The sequence below is a fragment of the Colletotrichum tamarilloi genome (genome assembly GCF_030869305.1).
Source record: "Colletotrichum tamarilloi strain Tom-12 chromosome Unknown Scaffold_57.1, whole genome shotgun sequence".
NCBI classification, from domain to species: Eukaryota; Fungi; Ascomycota; class Sordariomycetes; order Glomerellales; family Glomerellaceae; genus Colletotrichum; species Colletotrichum tamarilloi.
In genome coordinates, this window is record NW_026849439.1 from 131,705 (window position 1) to 152,056 (window position 20,352).

Genomic DNA, 20,352 nt, shown 5'->3' on the forward strand with positions numbered 1-20,352 from the left:
AATACTGAATCCCGGACGAAGCATTAGTAGTTACATCACAGCTAATCACTTAACATAACCAGCGTAAACCTTCGCAGCCCAAGCTTTCTCTTATGACTAGCTGTACTCTATAGAACTCTGCCGCCATCAATGCTCCCGTGTTCAACAAATGTGTAAGACTCTAGAACAGAGCTGCTAACACCAGTCACGAGATTCACATTCGATACCCATAGCGAGACTTCCCTCTTGCAGGAATCGTCTCCAACAAACTTTTGACCCACTCTCAAAAGGTAAACAACCCGAACCTTCTTCAACTGCTTGAGGAAAATACCGTGCATCTTTTTGATCAATCTCTTCCACCACTCCTTCGGATACGTAGCACGCAGGTTGTCGGCAATCAGCATTACATCGTCCTGTAGCCGATAGACACGCCAGTCTCCCGAACCCACGCTATCATTCGTAAAGAAGCCTGTAGGGGGTACAGGGATGCTACCGGGGCCTTTCGAGCCTCTGACTGAGCCGAAGTCGTGTCCAACAGTTGTCTTGATGAGCATGACCGAAATTCTCTGTGCAGTGGTGAACGGAACGATTGAGCTTCTCTCGAGGCGAGGAGGCTCAATAGTGTCTATCTCTTGTGCCTGCAGTGAATAGATCAGCAAGAAGGTTTCTCCTCGGGAACTAAGTTGGCCTGGACGATGAGATTCGGGAAAACAGTGTTCAAGAATAGTAAGATATCGATAAACGAGGAAACTGAAACCATACCTTAGATCCATGCTGGTAAAGCACAAGCCGGGACTTGTGCAGAGAACGCAACAGCTCAATCTGACGATCCATGCTAGCCGCCGCGATGTACGCCTTCATGAAAACCAGCTCGATAATGGCGATACTCCGCAGTGTCACATAATCCTTCAGCCTCATAGTCGTCGAACTCTTCAACACCACCGCAACATAAATGAGCGAGAAGAAGTTGACAAACGGCGTATCAGACCACACAAACCGCCCCGCTCGTCGCAGAGCGAGGATAAACCGCAACCAGCTTCGACGGCATGAGAAGACAGACACGACGAAGCAGAAGCCAAATGTACAGGCGACGAAGACGTTGAGAACCATGTCGGACAGGAAGAGGTTCATGGCGATGGCGGAGGCAAGTGATGCGCTCAGGAGGAGAAGGCCCGTGTTTGTGAAGTACAGCTCGGCGAGGTCGCCATCATTGTCGTTGGAGAGAATTGAGGTGTACCCGTCTAGGAGAACGGAGCGATAGTTTGAAGTTCCAGGTTGAGTCTTGCGGAGGAAGGGCGCCAGCCTGATAACGATCGTAACGAGATTGAGAAGTTCTTTAATGAGAACGGTCAGGCAACTGTGCAGAAGCAAAGCGCTCGCGAAGTTGATATCTTCATCCCAGGTAACCATATCGTCTTGGTTTAGAATTGCTGTTATCGCGAGGTTGAGAGATAGAAGGAGTGAGACCAGGCTGGATGACGATGATGATGAGCAGCAGGCTGCCTAAAGCCGAGGGATTCCCATCCTTGCACAGCCTGCCTCGAAGCGAATAGATGAGGCGTCACTCTAAGACACATTTGTGAGCTTCTACGTTCACTGTTGTTCCTCTTGGCTGAAGTAAGGAAGTCCGAAGTTGGTGAGGATAGTTTAAGTGTATGCTCTTGGGAATTGAAACCCATACAATCTGACAAGAAGAGGATGGCAACCACTTCATAATCATGACTTGAAGGTTTTTCTCGTCTGTCTTAACGTTTCAGCTGGCTTGTCTTCACGAATTCACATGAGTGAGCCCCATTGCAGACAGAATCTCGCCTGCAACCTACATATTTTCGTTTCCGGAAGACATTGAGACCTCCACAACCCCGGCAGTTCAACGTGTCTCTGCTGTATCTGGCTCTAGAACGCACTGAATCTCCCATCCCCAGTCTTGTAGCCTTTTCCCCATCATTTGATTTGAACCCTTTGGCTAATCAATGCATGGTAGGATGAACCTACTGTGTGAATGAACTTCGGTTTTCCGCTCGAGGCGATCTGGGAGCAACTGCATTATAGAGCTCTTATCGCCGTTGCCTTGCGCGTCTACTACTTTCCGAAGTGGATCGACGTCTTGTTGCACATAGTCAATGAAAAAAAAGGAATAGAACGTCTAAGTGGTCATTGGCATTGTGTCAGGTTCGCTCTGCGGTTTGTTTGTCATTGACTCGACAGCCATGTATAGTTGAGTATTTCAGAAAAGGAACCCACTGATGCATCATCTCTATGTGATGAACGTAGGCTAGCTTTCTGTTCAGGGAACGGAACGACCAGCTTCGTTGCACCGCATCGAAGCTCATGTGTTAGAGTTTCGAGGCCTTTTCTCTGAGAGCGCTCGGTGGTAATACACATAAACACTGGGAAAGGTAACCAAATCATCGTGCATCCATGTCAGGTGCAGCAGTCAACGTCTAGAAACAAATGGACGAATCGCAATATGTTTCTCAAGCAACGTCATTTTGCAAGTCGGTTTGGATTCGTTTCTTATCACCTTCCCTAACGAACAATCCTTGCAATGGGGTGCTAATCAACCCCTCCGTCAATCTATCTTAATGAGAATACGAAGTTTTCGAAAAGCTTGGCAAAGTGGCTACGCGTGTGCCATCATCCCCTATCAGCCCATGTTGAATCTTTATTCGACTTCCAAAATAAACATCGCCACTCACTGAGAGAACCTGCCCTCGCCGGACTCAAAACAGTCTTTACTGTCGCAGTAACCGGACCAAAGCCGTCGCGATGCTGTTTTCTCTGCTCTTGAGTGCCTCACTGGCACAGGCATCCCTGTACTCCCTAACTTCCTTTTGCGGAACTCCGGACCCCAGCGACAAACAAATCGCAAGATCGCTAGCAGGCAGAGACGTGGGCAGCAGCAGGAGCAGCCTCCCAGCAGCCAACATTTCCGTCCCAGTCTATCTCCATTCAATCGCCCCCAATCAAACGGCTCTCTTGAGTGTAAGAGCATCTTTCTAGTATGTTGATGAAGCATGCCGGGCTAGACTGACCTACGCCCCAGCAAGCCACCCTCGAAGCGCAATTCCAAATCCTACGCGACACCTTCACCAAATACGGCATCACAATGACCCTAAGCGGCACCTCGCGCACCGTAAACGCAAGCTGGTCAACAGTCACAAACCCAACCGACGAACTCGCTATGAAATCCGCGCTCCGCAAAGGCACCTACCAAGCCCTCAACATCTACGTGCAAGCCATCCACCCGACCCTAGGCCGCTGCTTCTACCCGGAAGCCGACGCCTTCCCCGGGTCCGAGACGTTCATCCTGGACGGGTGCCAGATCGACGCCAACACGGTCCCCGGCGCGGACTCGCCTACGGGGAACGATCGCGGGTACATGGCGGTCCACGAGGTCGGACACTGGTTCGGGCTGCCGCATACTTTCCAGGGAGGATGTACCGGGACGGACTATGTGGATGATACGCCCGCGCAGGCTACGCCGTCTTGGAATTGTACGGTTGGGCAGGATACGTGTCCCGGTTTGCCGGGCGTGGATCCTCTCTACAACTTTATGAACTATCAAGCAGAGTAAGTCTTGTCACCTGGAGATATGTCGGCCAAGTTGCGCGGTGGACTGACGAGATCTGTAGTAACTGTTGGAACGAGTTTACGCCTGGACAAGTGCAGCGAATGCATGAGCAGTGGACGACGTTTAGGGCGAACAGCACAGTCTCAAAGTGAAAAGGCTATCCTTCAGCCCTACACTTGGAAGAACATCAGCTTAATTAGATACATCTCGCACTTGATTCGATGCTTGCATATCCCCACGGACCTGCCACGGATGCACTTCTTGAGGGGAATCGCGAGTATCCGCGGCATCATGTCAACCTCGACGACGCGCCATCAGGTCGTCCGCAAGCCAAAAAAATCATCCGAAAGCACTCTTAGACTAAAAAGAATTCCAAAGATGGTGCAAAAAGGCAAAAGAAACTCCTCGACGGGGAATTGAACCCCGGTCCCCTGCGAATCGTGGGATTGCCCCGGTGACAAGCAGATATCCTCACCACTAGACTATCGGGGATTGGTGGATGTGGGCATCCAGTGATAGTTGGTTGGGTGGGGAGGCGACGAGCTGTTATATATAGTGTAGCTAGAGGATGGGCCCACAGGCTTCAGCGCACGAGCATGCAGCGACCTGTCTACCGCCCCTCAGAAATCTTGCGCATGACAGAGGGGTAACGAATTGCTTCCTGATGGATGTAACGGAAACTGCGTTCTCTACTGAAAGCCAATATGGACCCTTCATGGGATTAGACATGCTCTTGGTGTTGTAAACAGGATTATGCATCCCACAACCCTTACCTTTTGCCAATAAGTCCGGTCAGCACACACACCTCATCCTTCAAAAGCCCACCAGTCCCACGACGAGCCAAATATAAATGGCGGGGTTCATGGTAAAGCTCATCTGTCAAGAGAAAGAGGTGGCTTACATCGCCGGAGATGGTGGCCCGCATGCGGCACCTATTGGACCCGTCAAACGCTGCCAAAGAATCAACCATGTATGAGGCGACCGAGGCCCCGACGTGCCTTAGACATTCTCTTGCTCGGTGATTTGGGAGTTCTCATGCAAAGCCAGGCAAGAGTGCCAAACGCATCAAGACTGCCTCGCGGCCATTAACCGGCCGCAATAGCCACGACAGGGAACCTGAAGCCCCTATGACCATCAACCGTCACTGCTCAACTGCGGACCAACAAGTCCAAGCAACTCGGAGTACGCCTCGCCGGTGCAGGTAGAATCAATCATGTGAGAGCCAAACCAGGGTTCAGACTGCCATGCTGGCCACCTTCCTGTTCATCCGGTTCGGCTTCCAACAGTGTCAAGACTATGAAAATCATGAGCAAACATCCGACATCCGCGTCGCTAGCGCCAACACCACGACCGTCGCCTCACCGCATCATGTCCAACGTAGGCGACAAGCGCATTCCACGCCCGACCCTCCTCGTGGCCAAGTAGGCCAAGCAAGCTAAACGGTCAAAGGAACAGAAGAGGACTCCGACTGACAATCGCTAGCGCGATAATGGCAAGCAAGCTCGGCAGACCGCGGCTGTAGGCGGTGTAAGCGAGGTCAATAGCGTGCGCTGGGGAACGATGGACGCTCTGTCGTGATACCTACACTGCAGTAATGCAGCATTGCAGGTAGGTAGTCCAACGTTGGCATGCGACGTAAGCGCCCATGCTCAAAACCATGAACGTGGGTGATTGGCTCGAAGAACGCCATGCGGCCGCCGCGGTCCACTGCCGCGATAGTCGTGAGAGACTGCGAAAATTGGAGAAAGTGCTTTGTCGATTATCTGCAGATGTGCTACGGCAGGCTGTGCCTTAGTCCGCCTGCGTGCTGCTAGAAGCGGGAAGACTTTCTGTCTGTGTGACATGAACTAGCCGTCTGGTGTGCCTGTGAAGAGGGGGTTGGGACCGCAGAATCGCGTGGTGGTTGTGACGACCTCATGGGCGAGCCCCTCTTAAGAAATCGCAGCCATCTGATTCAGAACAATGTATCTCGGAAAGAGTCCGAGCAACGCAGAAGACGTAGAGGAGAGGAAAATACTGTCCAAGTGCCATCGGAGCCGCTTCGGCGTGCAATTTCGGGTTCAGAAAACTGGTGTGCTACTCTGCGCGACCTCATCTGCGCCGCACGTAGCGTCGAGAGCTCTTGTGGAGGGAACATCGGTCTCTGGACAGCTGGCATACCCATCCGTGGTGTATTCGAAGTTCCGGAAAACGGTGAGAAATGCAGGATTGCGGCACGTCTCTCAGCCACGTTTTGAACCTCATTCTTGTAAGTCGAGAACACTGCAGTTTCCAGAAGCTTTGCTGTCAACGCAGGCAGTGCTGTATTTGACAATGTGAATTGGATGCTTGACGTCGATCAGACGGTCACAAACACAAGGTACCGCTCTGTTGGGTCAACCGGCCGGAAGAAAGAAGACCACGGTCCAACGATCCCCCAGCAAAGAAAAAGCTGATTCGGCAGACTGCGCCTCGTTTGTCAAGCCGACTTTCCAAATATGATTGTCTCGAGGGGCTGGCATCAAGATCAATGATTCAGACTCAATTCCGACCTGCCGCCTTCGTCGCTTCAAAGGCACCGCGCAGCACGATGGAACTATTAGGGGTTTCCAAAGTCGCATTCAGTCCCTGTAGTTCAGGAGGTACTGATTGCTATCATTCAAGGATGTGATGCTCGGTTTGATCGCCGACACACTGGCGAAAGTATGGACGAACCCCAAATGTAGGGCTTCGCGAAAAGGGTGATCCTCCGCGTACAAGTGGGTTTGTTGGGTCGTCTGGGGATGAATTCCTGGAGACCAGCAGAGTTGAGCAACAGGGACAGCTGGGAACCTGAAGGGATTCGCAAAGGCTGTGGTCAGTGCGCTGTGCTCTGAAACGTAGGCTAAGGCTTAGTGGCCGTTTGAAACGGGAAGTTTCCCCTCGCTTGGAGGCCCCGAGGGAACGAATCTCAGCTCGTCATCTTTCAGTCGCCCGCAACGTGACACTCCGGAGGAATTGGCTTTGGTGTCTCTGACAAGTCATGCCTGATCAGACAATCTGCGGGCGGCGCGGAAAATTTGAGACGTCTTCGAACACGAGGACTTCATCCCATGCCAATGTTTGCGATCGGCTCAGGGGCTTAGATTGCGTGCAAGGCTGTCGGTAGTGCTTGTCTTGGCCCGACCATGTCGTTGGTCTTTGTCCCTTGCCGGCCAGCCAAAGTCCTGGTTGATGGATTGGAGCCTTGATCAAGTCCCAATATGTGGAAACTTTCACTGAACTCATGTGGAAAATCTTCGTGCCTGAAGCCATCGTGAGAGCGGTTGCTGTAAGCCTCGAAAGCTGATGATGATTGCGACATTTGTGATTCAGGTGTTGGTACGTGAAGCTTATTTCCCAACGGAGATTCCGCAGCCCTGTTCCCACAATTTCGCATTCAAAGTTCAGACCTGAGGGAAGTGTGTATTGAATCTTCAGGACACGGAGCTCTGTGTGCGCCCGTCGTCAGCTTCAAGGACGAGGCTGCTCCGAGCTTGAGTCGTGCACAAGGAACCGTTGGATAGGCACCGGTGGCCGGCACCGTCAGATTCTACATTCCGGAGAGCGATTTTACTACTCGATTGCCCCTGAGAAATCTAGCCGAATCTGTAACACTGGAGCTGCCCAAAGTCGGTAGCACTGGAAATGTCACCGGCGTGGCATTGCAGATCCCCAAACATTGTGACGTGACTGTACGAGGTTTCAGGTTCGCGATGTTGGTTCGTCGAGCTGTAAAGGAGTTGCCATGATACCATGGAGGAGTTGGATCAAAGATCTCGTCAGGAGAAGGGAGTTCCAGTCGCGTGTGAATTAAAGTGCTGTCGTGATGTGATGGCACGGAGGAGATCAGTGGAGCAACGGCCCTGTCCGCCACTGTCCCCGTGGTGAACAGTGCGCTTTTGCGAGGTTGCAAGGAAACGAAACGTTCTGGATGCAGGGAGAAGGGCGCCGAGAAACGGGAGAAACGGCCGGTTGAGTCGGAACTTACGGACGGTGGAGCTCATAAATGGCAGAACCTTCGTAGAGTCCTCCGGGGTTTACCAAAGGTGAGGCCGAAGAGTTCTCGGAACGAGATGACTCCAGATAGCCAAACGAGATTGGCAAGTCTTTTCGCGATTGCCACGTTTTTGCGTCCATGTGTATTTTCGGCCTGCAGACCGAAAAGTGATTGCTTCCCAAAAATAAAGAGACCTGCCTTTGGTCAGAAGCCCGCTTATTGAGCCAGTAAGCAAGAGGGTGGACCTCTCAAGATCTCGGTCCTCCGAGTAGCCGTGCTATATTTCGAGTGTCTGCTTAGCGGAAGCATGGCAGCCGACCCCCGCCACCGTCAGCCAGTCATCGTGGCTCGAATGCGGATTAGCGGCGGGCAGAAGAGGCGCACGAGGATGGAGTCGTGAGGGGTTGAATAGACCACCTAGCCGCGCCCACCCGCGATGGTCGAACGGCCTCGAGGAAGAACGGAATGGTGAGGTGACATTATAGACGTTCAAATGACAGACCCGACTCCTGTGAGGGTACCAAAGGCGACCCTGGCACGCCTCGAGCGCCACATTGAAGAGAACCGGTGGGTTGCAGTAAAAGAAATGAGGTATTTTGACGACGCGAGAATGAAATGGAACGACAAGTACGAATTCTGTATGCGTATTAGCGGACGTCTTAGTGGGACTCGAGGCTTTTCGAGACAGCTACATGGAGGGCGAAGGTTTGCAAAACAGGCGACAGAGTTGGCACCATGTCGGCTATCTTGGACCCAGTCCCATAGGATCTTGGAGGGGTTCAAAGATTCCACAAAGCCAAGAACAGGCTCGGAGACAACCAAGAGTCTTGGCTTCTGGAGACCCGCGCGCTTTGCAGCGTATTACGACGTGCTTCAAGAGCCAAGAGGGTAACCAAGAATGACTGTCAGCGACTCGCTGGCAGACGCCATCTGCTCTCTGGATGACAGCGCCGTCCAAGTGACTCAGCCGCGCCGTCTATTTTGTTGAAATTCCTTTCTCTGATGAGTTGGACTAAACCCGCGCATCACCGCGCCAGGGTCAGCACTTGGTTCGTGATCTTCGGAAGATGAGATTGCCGCGGCGTTGGTAAGTTCTGACTTGTGGCTGTGTGGCACGTAGGATTGTCACTCTGCTCTCGGTGTTGTGCTCTATGATTCCAGACGCAGTCAGACGGGTGGGACTTGAGCCATGCGATGCCATGCCATGCGATGTCATGGACTCAAGGTCGCCAGGCTCACCGTGCAGGGTCCTGGTATTCCACAACTTGTGGCCGCCTTCTACGAGGCCAAGATCCGCATAGGCCGGCCGAGCTCAGGTTGACCGCAGGACGAAATGACTTGCCCGTGACGGTGTACGATGTGTGGACGTGCAGCACTGCAGAGAACGTGGTGTGCCCTGGCCGTAGACTCGTACGCAGTAGAGGCAGAAGAAACGGTCGGAATTGTGAAAAGTGACGGTTGACGGAAGAAGCTGCGAAGGGCCGGCAAACAGGCCCCTCCCAGCCACTGGCAACCCCACCACTTTCTCTCCTGCCGTCTCCAGGTCCGTTGGTCAGCTGCCTTGGTGCCTTGCGACCTTAGACGCGCATTGCGCCAGGCATCTCCGCAGTCTGCTTGTGTACGTACCGTTATCCTCGAGTGTACGTGCCTCTCAGACTTCTGCCATGCTCCGTCCTCCTCCTCCGCGACCTGCCGTTTTCTTTCCAATTTCCTTGGCCTCGACCCCCTTCGTCTCATGTCCAACCAGGAAGAGGACAACCTTCTTTTCTGCCCCAAGAAATTTGTCCAAGGACCCTTGTCTATCCATTCTGTCGGCCTGCCTTGCGAGAAACCTACTCTCTTCCCCCTTCTGGGTGGCACAGGAAGACGACACACGTTTCCATCTTCATCCCGAAAGATACCCTCCCGCCTTGCGTTCTGCCTCCAAGAGTCAAAGCCACCTACCTACCTTGGATCAAAGGATGCCCTCGACGGTAACGGCAGGGTAACCCTTCAAGACGGCAGCGACATGAACCTCCAAACATGGACCAGGGGCAATGGCACGGTAGGTAGCATCAGCAACACAAACTGAGCATTGGTACATTCTCAATGGGTTGCGTCCGTGATTCCTTTCCTCTATTCGGTCTGTCTATCTCGCTCTCTCCAGAGTGTCTCCATCCTGCTGCACTCATTCATCATGGACTAGATCCAGATGCCATCATGTACCCTGGCCAGGAGACCCAAAGGCACGATCCCCCCTTGCTCCGCCTTGCATTCTGAAAAGGAAGCCTACCTTGTCAGACCCGAACCCCAAGTCTTAGTGCGCCTCCTTCGGGTGTGTGTGTGTGTGCAAGTGTGGTGTGGATAGATGGATCTCTACCCTCACCTTCACACTGAGATGGGTGGCAGGGTTCGGTCGTCCGTCCGTCTCATCCACAACTCTCTTTAGTCTTTTTTCCCCCTTCCTACCAAGCTTTCGAGCAACGAGCAACAGACTTTAATGATATAAAGTCCATCTCCCAGTTCCGTCCCGTCTTCTCAATCTCCCGGCCCGTCTCACAGCATAAACTTTCCTCATCTCTTCGACGATTTCCTTGTTTCCAACTCTCGATTCGAATCACTGCTTTTCAGAAAACATTGTTCATCCATCCTCATCTGTCTCCCAATTTCATATTTAGTAGTACCCGTCACCCACGTTAGCTCTGCATCTCTGTCTCGGTCAAAGAAGCACCACTTCAACCACCCCAACCCCATCGCAGCGCGTTTAAGCGCCGTACCTATTCTCAGCTCAAGGAATTGCTCCACACACCAATCCCGTCCCCCCGGTCTTGTCTCTAAACGGCCCGCCGCATTCCCCATTTCCTGACCGGAGCCGACGCAACCTGCCTGTTTCCCTCCAAGGAAGCGATCTAAGAAAAGAAATCACTCCAATCTCTTATTCCGGCCCTCGTGCGTGTGTCGTGCATATTTTCGGTGTGGTGGCCTGGTTGCTACTGCATATATCTTTTACTCTCCTCCCGCCTACTACTCGCGTTTACACATCTAATCATCCTTCCAACACCCGCGGATCACCACCATCTTCTCCTCCTCCTCCTCCAACAGCCACCCAGTCAACAGCCAACATGCTCGCCAAGACATTCCTGTTGCTGGCCTCCCTGGCTCTCGTCTCCGCCGCCCCGGCCAAGAGACAATCCGGCTGCGTCTCCAAACCCACGGCTCCGACCCTCCCCGTCAACGGCAATGGTATGTAAACCAACAACACCAACTTCAAGCTAAGAAGAAAAGCATCACTAACACCCACACCTCAAGGCGTCGAACTCCCCTCCCCGGCAGCAGACCTGGTCCTCAAGCACATCGCCCTAGGCCACGGCATCCAAAACTACACCTGCACTTCCGTCAACGCAACCGCCATCACCGCAACGGCAACCGGCGCCCTCGCAGGCCTCTACGACGCTCAACCCCTATACCCCGCCACCGGTCCCGCCTCCCTCGCCTCCGTCGACATCTTCAACGGCCTCACCACAAACGCAGTCTGGTCCACCCCTCTCCCCCTCACCTCCGACGGCACCTCCAAATTCGGCGCCTCCGCCACCTCGCCCTTCCCGGCCAAAGCCGACCTCGTCATGCCCGGCATCGCGCCCATGAAGCAGCTCGGCGTCCACTTCTTCGACAACACGGGCGTGCCCACCTTCCAGGTCGGCGAGGACTTGTTCAGGGGCGCAAAGCTCAACGGCACAAAGGCCCCGGCCTCCGCTGACGTCGGCCCGGAGAAGACTGGCTCCGTCGACTGGCTTTTGCTTGGTGACAAGGGCGGCAGCAAGGGTGTAACTGCCGTCTACCGCGTCGTCACCGCCGGCGGCGTCGCGCACCAGTGTACCACCCCCGGTGCCACCGACAGCGTTCCGTACGCGGCGTACTACTGGTTCTACGGTCCCAAGGCATGAAAAGAGAGCCTTGAATCTCTCACTGGGATGACTCTCCAGGACGAGTCTGGCGTTTAAAAAACTAAATCGGGGTTACAACGGCGTTCAACGGTTCTCGGATACCGAGGATTCTTTTTCACAGAACCCGGAACAAACTTTTCTTCTTCATCATTCACTCACCAAAATCATATTTGGATTATATACCCCAGCACGGACGGATCACGGGTTCGGGTACACTTAAGACATAATGTGGCTATTTACTTACTCCACTCGAGGAGGGAAAGCATCGCAGATAGATGTTGGGGCTTCATATGCTGTCACTCTCACTTTTTATTTCAACTGTATCTACTTTGGCGTTTGACGGTATATAGTCTCATCGGGGGCAAACAAACTACTTATTTACATCTCACACCTCTCTGGTTACGAATCGTATTGTGCAGTGACAGCCATTTGGACTCCGACCCGCTCGCTCTGCGTTATTGCTTCCTATCATGATCATGACGTAAACTTGCTTGACGATAGCATGCTGTCAACTTGTCAAGAGTCCAGGACATATCAGCAGAACCTGAGAAAAGCCCGCCTGATATTCTCAACTGAAGCTTGCATGAGTATGCCGCCATCTAGGCCACCAGTGCACCGATCCACATAACCGAGATGAGTAGAAGCGTTCAGTCCCTGCGGACACATCACACACGAACAGAGATTAAGAACCGACAAGTAGCCGCCCAAGGGACGATAGCACTACAAGCGCGACATCGCATGATAGGGAATTAAGTAAATTTGGGGGCTGCTGTCATCTTTGTCGTGTTCATTCAACCCCTCGGGCGATCCAGTCCCCCAGTGTTTCGACTTTGTCCTCCTCTTTTCTCTTCCTTCTCTCCTCTCCTCCAGATGGAAGAGCGGCCGTCATCAAGATCAATCCCACCGTTTTCTAACGCTGATCTCTCTCCTCCTCCCCACCTGACGTGTAAAATCGCGGAAAGACATCACATCCAAAACAAAATTCTGAAATTGCCCGCCAGAGTCTGCAAACCAAACACCGATTTTGCTAGTCGTTCATGCGCGATTCCGCGCAGCGCACCAATCCATGAAGAACTTTCAACGGCTTTATCTCCGGTGATCGAGGCCGCCAGCAAGGTCCGCCTCCAGGCCGCCTCCTTGGCCGCCGTACTCCTGAGGCCGAGGGTCCGAAGAGCTCCATCCCTGGTTGCCTCCGGTGGGAATTGGCACTTGGCCGCCACCCTGCTGTCCAGCAGCCTGCGTGCCGGCCTGGGTAGCTCCGGGGACGGTGCGAACCAACTGGCGGAAACGGTAGACCTCATCCAGGATCATCTTACGCATGTCGCCAACATCTTCAACGACCTCAAAGTCGAAGTTGAATGTCGTGGGGCAGTCGGGCTCGTCGGAAGCATCATGCCAGATGTGCAGGTAGGGGTGCTCAAGAGCTTGCTCGACGCTGATACGGCTCGAGGGGTCAAAGGCAAGCATGCGATCGAGGAGGTCGAGGGCGTCAGGGTTGGCCTGAGGGAACAGGCTGGGGAAGGTTTTCTTAGGCATGAAAGGAAGGTTGCGGACGTATTCCTGGGCGCGGGGCGAGCCGATGCGGGACAAAGTCTCTTCGTTGGGGGTTCCGAGAATGTGCAGGATTTGATTCAGCTGGTCCACGTAGTCACGACCCTTGAAGAAGGGACGGCCTCCGAGAAGCTCGGCCAAAATGCAGCCAACGGACCAAACATCAACTATCGCGTGGTTAGCATCTCACTCAAATGCAGTTATGCAACGCCTTCTGGGATACGTACTAGCTTTGGTGTAGCTTTGGAAGCTCAGCATGATCTCGGGAGCACGGTACCATCTGGTAGCAACGTATTCCGTCATGTAACCAGCATTCTCCTCAGGATCGACGGAGAAGCCACGCGCCAGACCGAAATCGCAAATCTTGAGCTCGCAATCGGCGTTGACGAGCAGGTTACCGGGCTTCAGATCACGGTGCAGGACGTTGGCGGAGTGGATGTACTTGAGACCACAGAGGATCTGGTAGATGAAGGACTGGAAATGGGCGTCGGTCAGCGGCTGGCCTGATCGGATGATGGCTGCCAAATCGCATTCCATGAGCTCTGTAGCAGAACAAAAGAGTTAGCACAGCTGATTCGACCGGGGCGGCGGATGCACGCGATAGAAAGCGTACCCTCGTAGAGATATGTCTCGTTGAAGTTATCGGGTCGGGGGATGTCCATATCGTAGAGGCAGGTAATCTGTCAAAGCGGGCAAGTCAGCATCATTTTCTGGCGTGGGCGGTGGTGCAGCCGCGTGGCGATGAGGCTGCGCGGGGTTCTTGGGACAGCTTCGAGAGCGGGCATAGGGGAAGACTCACGTTGCGGTGTCCCCTGAAGTGCTGGAGCAGCTTGATTTCGCGCAAGGCGCGCTTGGCCAGGATCTTCTTGCTGAACACATTTGTGACCTTCTTGATGGCGACGCCCTCCTGGGTCTGGTTGTTCACGGCGGCGCTGTGTGAGGGGAGTATTCGTCAGCTTCTTGGCCAAATGGCGGGGCAGCGGTGGTGGCAGCAGCATCAGCATCAGCGCCAGCAGCGCAGACAGCAGCGACAGCCGATGGGATGAGGGGAAGAGCAGGTTAAAGGTCGCACGCACCAGACAATGCCGTAAGCTCCCTGACCGAGCTCCTTGGTTACGGTGTATCGCTCGTCGACGATGAAGTCCTGGTTGAAGACCTTGAAGACCTTGCGTCCTTGCAAATCAGCCATGTTTGCGAGGTTTGTGTGCTGTTCGTTTGGGGGAGGTTTTCGAGTTGGTGTTGGGGTTGGAGCTGTTGTTTTTTCGAGCTTGGAGGATTGGCGTGTCGGGCTTGTCGAGAAATCGAGGGGTATCTTTGGCGAGTCAATCGAGGCAAAGGTGGGGAAGCAAGCAAGGAATGCGATGCGATGCGACAGTTGCGGAACAGACAGGGTAGCGGGATCAACCGAAAAGAACGGCTCGTCCAAGCAGTGACAACAGCAGCAGCAGTGACAACGCTCGACGCGAGTGGGCGAGGGGATAGCAGGCTGTATTATAAAGGTAGGCAGAGCAGCGTCTGTTGTTTTCTTCGGAATCTTTCCTCGGTGAAATATGCTGGATGACAATGCGGTGTCGCCGGAACAATTCTCGTCTTTGTCCCGCAGTGGAGGGGTGAGTTGGGATGAGATGTGAAAGGAAGAAAGACGGGAGGAGAGGAAGTGAGCAGAGGGAGGAAGGTCCAAAGATATTGTGCGATTCCTCAGGTACCTAAGGTACGGTAGGTAAGGAAAGTAAGGCCAGGTTAGTTAATGGGCAGGAGCAAGAGATGAAGTAGAGGTACCACACCACAAAGTGTACCTTTCACCTTACGTCTTAGGATAGGACGACGGGGAAATGGCCTTGAGGGGAATTGGGGAGGGGATGATGGGACTGGACAGGATCAAATGGGATGGCCAGACCGGGAGACAGCGCCTTATGGGATGGAGCATTCACAGTTTGAGGCAAGAAAAGGCGATAAAATGGTCAAAGGCACGAGCCGAGGGGGAGGGTTCCATTTGGGAGGGACTGTCATGGACCTGACATTTGGATAGTGGACTTAAATGGACCTGACCTTCTGGGTCCTTGAACAGGGACAGAAAGCAACAAGGAAAAGGCAGATGGAAAGGGGGGGGCAAGGCAAGCAAGCAGCTGTATTGGCACACTCCATTTCATTGAAGACAAGTGGGATCTGTGGGCTGGCTTGACTTGAGGATTGTGACTGGACATTGGATGCTTGGGTCCTGACACCTGGAGATGCTGAGACTTGGCCCAAGGCTGAGTGCGGTGAAGTATTGGTAGACTACCTACGAATACCTAGTACCTTGGATGATAAGTGTGTGGATGTATCCGTACTTCTTCTTGGTACCTTGTTCAGATTGATGGTAGGATATTAGCAGGAGAATGAATGGAAGAGAGGGGTGAGAGGGGTATGGGTACTGCGTAGTGGGCTGAAGCCCCCCCCCCCCCCCCATCCCGGGCTCTTGTGTCTCTGCCTTACGAGGAAGCCCCGACCACGTCGCAGCACTCAAGGTACTGGTGCTACGGTAGTACCTGGTGCCTAGCTACCTTACTTGAGTAAAGTATCCGTAGTTAGTCGGCTGTCTTGAATCCAGTCTAACCAATATCAAGCAAATGGATACATCAAGAGCTCAAGATCTTGAGCTTCCTGCGTGGGAACATGGAAAGACTGCAAGGCAAGGTACAAGGTACAAGCTGCTGCTGACGTTAGGCCGGAAGCGACTTGGCGTGAAGGGACGTGTGGACCCACACTACGATCCCCAGTCCCGCACTTGATTTGCTGGCTGGGTCTTTGTGAGGCCTCTCATTGGCTCCATCCTCAGATGAAAGGCTCCATATACCTCGGGCCAGTAACCGCTGAGCATCGTGACTGGACTTTTGGAGATGCAGCTTTTCGCAACCGCGCGACAAATCATCGCCATGGATCGTACAGACCACCCTCACTCGAATCCTCGGTTGAGAATTGAATATGGGTCCAAGGCTGGCCTGGCGGCTTTTTACACGAGCAGAAACGACCTCATTTTCGCAGATATATGCAGCGTGAGTACCTGCACCAATGACCGGCTCTAACACATCAATCAAGATTCTGCAATGGGGAAGAGAGTTTGGGATACGAATACTGCAATTTCTTTGCTTGATGCCTGGATGCTGCATCCCAACACAAGAGGAACAAAATTTGGTCTTTGCAATGCAGTGGCAGCTCAGCGCCGGCTGAAGAAGAAACCCCAGGACTTTGGACCTTTAAAGTGAGACACTTTTGACTGTCAGACCTTCGTCCTGGCCCGCATTTGGCCCAGATGTGAGCACCGTCAAAACTTTGAACTGAAGGCCGATTCAGCCGCGCCTCATCCACAATCATATAGGTCGGAACGAGACGTACCAAGCAACTGCACCCAAGGCAGGTTGCTGAAAATGCGAGCTTTAGGCTACCCCTCTCTTCCATGGTCAAAATGCACCATTGCATTATCATGTAAGCTTAGAGGCGTCAGCGTCAGACACATTAAAGATTCCTCATTCGCAGGATCCCGAAATATCGCACATCATCCAACATCACAGCCCTCGAGGGATCTAACGTAAGCAGCTCGTCTACCGTCTTTTGCGCAGTCATCCTCGACGGCGTAGGTAAGCTACCTCCCGTTATCAGGCAGCACTACCATAGCAACCCAGGTACATCGATGTGTACTGGACAAATAGGGCTGAAGGATCTCTGATCCATACCACGAACATCTGCTCAGACAGTGCTGGTTTCCAAATATTTCTTTCCCTTGGGCCACCTGGTGCTCTGCCATCTTCGTATGCGATGCCAAGGCTCAAGTGCCTAGCTGCTGCCGCCGCCAATAACGCTAGCTTGCGCGTAGCCGACATCTCGAATCCCATTTCGCTTAGGCACCTCGACCCCTCGAGCTCTCTTCAACGGCGTCTACGGCTCCATCCTCATCTGGCCGTCTTGCCGTTGTCCTGCACTTGGGACCTACATTGGCTGGCAACTGCATGGAATCTAATCTTCTATATGCATCTTGTAGCTGTGGAATCAATCAAACCAAAGACACGCTTAAATGCTCCTCTTTTCTCTGCCTTTCCTTCTCTAATAATGCAGCATGATCAATCGGGCAGCGCGGCAAGCTGTTCCCAATGGCCTACCCATCCCTCTTGCCCCTGTCCTGGCGCCTTGTCGTGGACAAGATGATCGTCAACGACAAACCCATATTTGGCACCCAGCCAGTCAGATCTCTGCTGCAACGCGTGACGCCGCTCCCAAGTCGTGTTTCGCGGCGCGTCGCCGGCCCTTTATCCTCATCCATCTGGCTCCAGTGCTGTCTCCGCCGCGGTCGCAAACCCGCGATCCTTCTATGCTTTAGGGTCGACATTGGGGAAGACGTGCTTTAAAAAGTTGGTCGAGAACCGCGTGCACTGCTCATAGGCCTTTGCGAAGCCCTCGTCGCCACCGTAGTAAGGGTCGTTGACCACCTCCGACCTCGGTCCTCCTGAAAATTCGCCAAATAACATCACCTTGGCCTTTGAATCGGTGTGGCCTCGTTGTTGTAGGTTTTGGAGGTCTCGTAGGTTGGATCGGTCCATAGCGAAGACGTAGTCGAACTTGTTAAAGTCTGAGGGCGACACCTAAACATTGTGAAAGCGTGACGGTCAGCAAGTCTGTTCTCTCTTCAGACCCGCTCGGGCGCACCCTGTGAGAGAGGGAGCACCATCGTACCTTGCGACCAGCGTGGTAGTAATCCGTTATGCCGTGGTCTTCGAGCGTTGCCATAGTTCTGTCATCTGGAGGATCGCCGACATGGTAGGCCGCTATTGTTGCGCAGAAAGACCGCGTCAGCTTTGCTTTGCGCACGAGAAGTGGTAGAGGAATTGGGTTCATCATGACGTATCCGCCATAATTCGTACCTGTGCCGCAAGAATCCACCTTTGAGATGAGGCCCTTGTACTGAGGCTTTTGCGCAAAGTTGCGAAACACGCCTTCTGCCATTGTCGAGCGGCAAATGTTGCCGAGGCAGACAAATAGGACTGATACCGGTTGTTCCGTCATGATTTCCCTGTAGTTGTCCAGGGGCAGTGTGATGTGAAAGAGAGTGGAAGTTGTCGCGCCTTTAGCCAAGGCGGACTTTGTTCAGGTCCGACTGCCCCGCGACCGCCAATGTGGGATGGAGGGGCACTGGTGTACCGTGTCTGAGTAATCAGACCTCGCACGGCAGGCACTGTAGGTGGGTCCGCCATTTCGTCACCGACTTCTTCGCGGAGCCAGCGATTCCGTCTTATCATCAACCACCTCTCCAATCCCGACTTACATATACATCGCTCGCTACCAGACTTCGCATGCTTTGCTATTCGTCTCTAACCCAACTTAACTTTGCACTTGTCTGCAAGTAAGACTGAAAGAGTCTGGCAGCTCGCCGTCACCCAACTTTATGCTTTCTAAACCCCAGTACGAGAGAATACGATGTTACCCACGCGAAGCTGGGCTAGAGTCGTGGCACCACTGAGAAAGGTTTTCTCATATCACAGATTGAAGTGGTTTTGTGGCTCGACAGCTATGCCGAGGAAACAAAGTCGGGATGGCTCCAATTCGAGAGCCGAACTTTGCAGTCTACGGTCAAACCAGCAACAAGGCAGGCACCCGCTTCGGCCGTGCACCCGTCTCAGTTATTGAGCTCGAATTATCGTTCAGCATGCGTGGCTGCAATCAACTATGAAAACGGTGACCACCTCAAGTGGACGTCGAGAATAGAGGTGAACCTCCACGGCCGCTGTGAGGGCGGCTTGCGAGGAACGAATCGACATCCCACGCGGTAACGGCTTCGGATTCGATACCTCATCTCGCCGCCAATCTTCTGCCCGGCACTCCGTTTGCATTCCTATGCTCTACAATCGCTGAGCAACCCATTGGGTCGGGCACCTGCCAAGCTCACGATTTCAAACTGCTGGGTACTCGGATTGGGGCAAGATGGTAACTGGAACGGGAGTGTATGGAGCAACGATCAGCTTGAGACTGTCGCTACGGTTTGACATTTGCCAATCCTCCTGAGCATGAGGAGTCTCGAGGCCCGGAACAACCAATTGCTTGCCCATCTAGCATCATATCTCTGAGTAACGCTTTTCCTACAAGCGCACGACAACGTGAGAGAATCCTTGTGGCGCCTCCCATTCGCCACCAGGATGAAGGCTTTTCCCAGCTGAAGGTCAAATGGCATTCTATCAGGAGAAGAAACTGCTCAAGGCAGACACTGCTTAGGCAAACACGATGAAGCTAGCGGCTCACAATGCGCGAATGTCCGCTAGAGGTAGACGCTCCACGTTGGTCGATTGGTGGATAAGAGTGTGCAATCAGAGTCTGCGAGGCTAATGAAAAGGATGAGGAAACCAATTTCGCGTGGCCAATAGACCCGGAACGCACGGCCTCGGCCATCCGGTTGATAGCTACGCCTCCGAAAACACCACGTCGGTTGTTCTTCACGTCTGATCATGCTTGACTCATGATCCCTCAATCTTACGTTTGGGGTCGATTACATTTCTCTCCACGTAAGGCCGCTGGCTCGATAGCTGAAAAGTGCGACTGGACGAGATAACTCGCAGAGACTGGCAAGCATTCGTCCGATATTCTGGTCGAGGCACGGGAGGGCACGGGAACACAGGCCACACACCATGCGAGAAGCGTCGGACGGCTAATGCAGGTGTTTCTCAGTGCATTCCCTGCACCCACGAATGGAGCACTTCGATTGGCCAAGCGTCTGATCTTCCTCTTTCCGACCTGCAGGTGACAGGGGCCTGCGGGAAGCTTAGTTGATGCCGGATGAGCTTAACCAACTTCCCCTGAGCCTGCATTCCTCAGAGCGAAGACCCAGGCAACTGGTCGTCAACGTCATGTATCTGAGACCTTGAGGGCGCATTCGTCGGGAAAGATGAACAGCTACTCGGAAAAAGTCCAGACTCCAGCGATTTCACAAGAGAGCATCTCAAACCTCAAGCTGTTCAGCTCCTTCAGCCTCCAGGGCCCTCGCATGCGCTTCGGTTTCCGCGCGCAGACGTTTGCGGAAGATCGACCACAGCTCGGAACCGGAGGATGGAGGATTGATGCTACCGACTGACCCAGAATCCCCTCTAGCCGCCTTTGTTCACGGTCAGAGGGAAGACTAGCACCTGCGCCACGACTACTAGACAACACTGCAAAACGAGCCAGTCCGAGCGGTGCATTTCGTGAAAGCTCCAGCGGCTTCACGCCAAGTGAGCTGTGGCGGCCGATCATCTCTAGACTGACAGTAGACGTTCTGCCACAGAACGGATGACAAGGCTCGAGTGAGCAGCTGTCTGAGGGGTTTTGGC

General features: G+C 53.4%; 7 protein-coding genes across 7 annotated transcripts; 4 read left to right on the forward strand and 3 right to left on the reverse strand.

The window, feature by feature from the left end:
* Window positions 1–107: 107 nt before the first annotated feature.
* CTAM01_11094 (uncharacterized protein) lies at window positions 108–1,389 on the reverse strand (the record flags this gene model as incomplete). The annotated part of the gene is made up of 2 exons (XM_060527106.1): window positions 108–617; window positions 742–1,389. The coding sequence occupies 2 exons, from the start codon at window positions 1,387–1,389 to the stop codon at window positions 108–110; spliced, it is 1,158 nt and encodes a 385-aa protein (XP_060378276.1).
* Window positions 1,390–2,748: 1,359 nt separating this feature from the next.
* CTAM01_11095 (metalloprotease 1) lies at window positions 2,749–3,705 on the forward strand (the record flags this gene model as incomplete). The annotated part of the gene is made up of 3 exons (XM_060527107.1): window positions 2,749–2,964; window positions 3,026–3,552; window positions 3,615–3,705. 3 exons carry the CDS (start codon window positions 2,749–2,751, stop codon window positions 3,703–3,705), a joined length of 834 nt encoding a protein of 277 aa, XP_060378277.1.
* Window positions 3,706–4,797: 1,092 nt separating this feature from the next.
* Window positions 4,798–5,131, forward strand: CTAM01_11096 (uncharacterized protein; the record flags this gene model as incomplete). Its single annotated transcript, XM_060527108.1, has 2 exons — window positions 4,798–4,974; window positions 5,036–5,131. 2 exons carry the CDS (start codon window positions 4,798–4,800, stop codon window positions 5,129–5,131), a joined length of 273 nt encoding a protein of 90 aa, XP_060378278.1.
* Window positions 5,132–10,651: 5,520 nt separating this feature from the next.
* CTAM01_11097 (malate dehydrogenase) lies at window positions 10,652–11,473 on the forward strand (the record flags this gene model as incomplete). Its single annotated transcript, XM_060527109.1, has 2 exons — window positions 10,652–10,772; window positions 10,839–11,473. 2 exons carry the CDS (start codon window positions 10,652–10,654, stop codon window positions 11,471–11,473), a joined length of 756 nt encoding a protein of 251 aa, XP_060378279.1.
* A 1,086-nt stretch (window positions 11,474–12,559) lies between these two features.
* CTAM01_11098 (uncharacterized protein) lies at window positions 12,560–14,213 on the reverse strand (the record flags this gene model as incomplete). Its single annotated transcript, XM_060527110.1, has 5 exons — window positions 12,560–13,191; window positions 13,252–13,566; window positions 13,638–13,704; window positions 13,824–13,956; window positions 14,101–14,213. The coding sequence occupies 5 exons, from the start codon at window positions 14,211–14,213 to the stop codon at window positions 12,560–12,562; spliced, it is 1,260 nt and encodes a 419-aa protein (XP_060378280.1).
* Window positions 14,214–15,939: 1,726 nt separating this feature from the next.
* CTAM01_11099 (uncharacterized protein) lies at window positions 15,940–17,206 on the forward strand (the record flags this gene model as incomplete). Its single annotated transcript, XM_060527111.1, has 4 exons — window positions 15,940–16,063; window positions 16,103–16,265; window positions 16,541–16,686; window positions 16,776–17,206. The coding sequence occupies 4 exons, from the start codon at window positions 15,940–15,942 to the stop codon at window positions 17,204–17,206; spliced, it is 864 nt and encodes a 287-aa protein (XP_060378281.1).
* A 161-nt stretch (window positions 17,207–17,367) lies between these two features.
* CTAM01_11100 (phosphotyrosine protein phosphatase) lies at window positions 17,368–18,061 on the reverse strand (the record flags this gene model as incomplete). The annotated part of the gene is made up of 2 exons (XM_060527112.1): window positions 17,368–17,640; window positions 17,732–18,061. The coding sequence occupies 2 exons, from the start codon at window positions 18,059–18,061 to the stop codon at window positions 17,368–17,370; spliced, it is 603 nt and encodes a 200-aa protein (XP_060378282.1).
* Window positions 18,062–20,352: the final 2,291 nt, after the last annotated feature.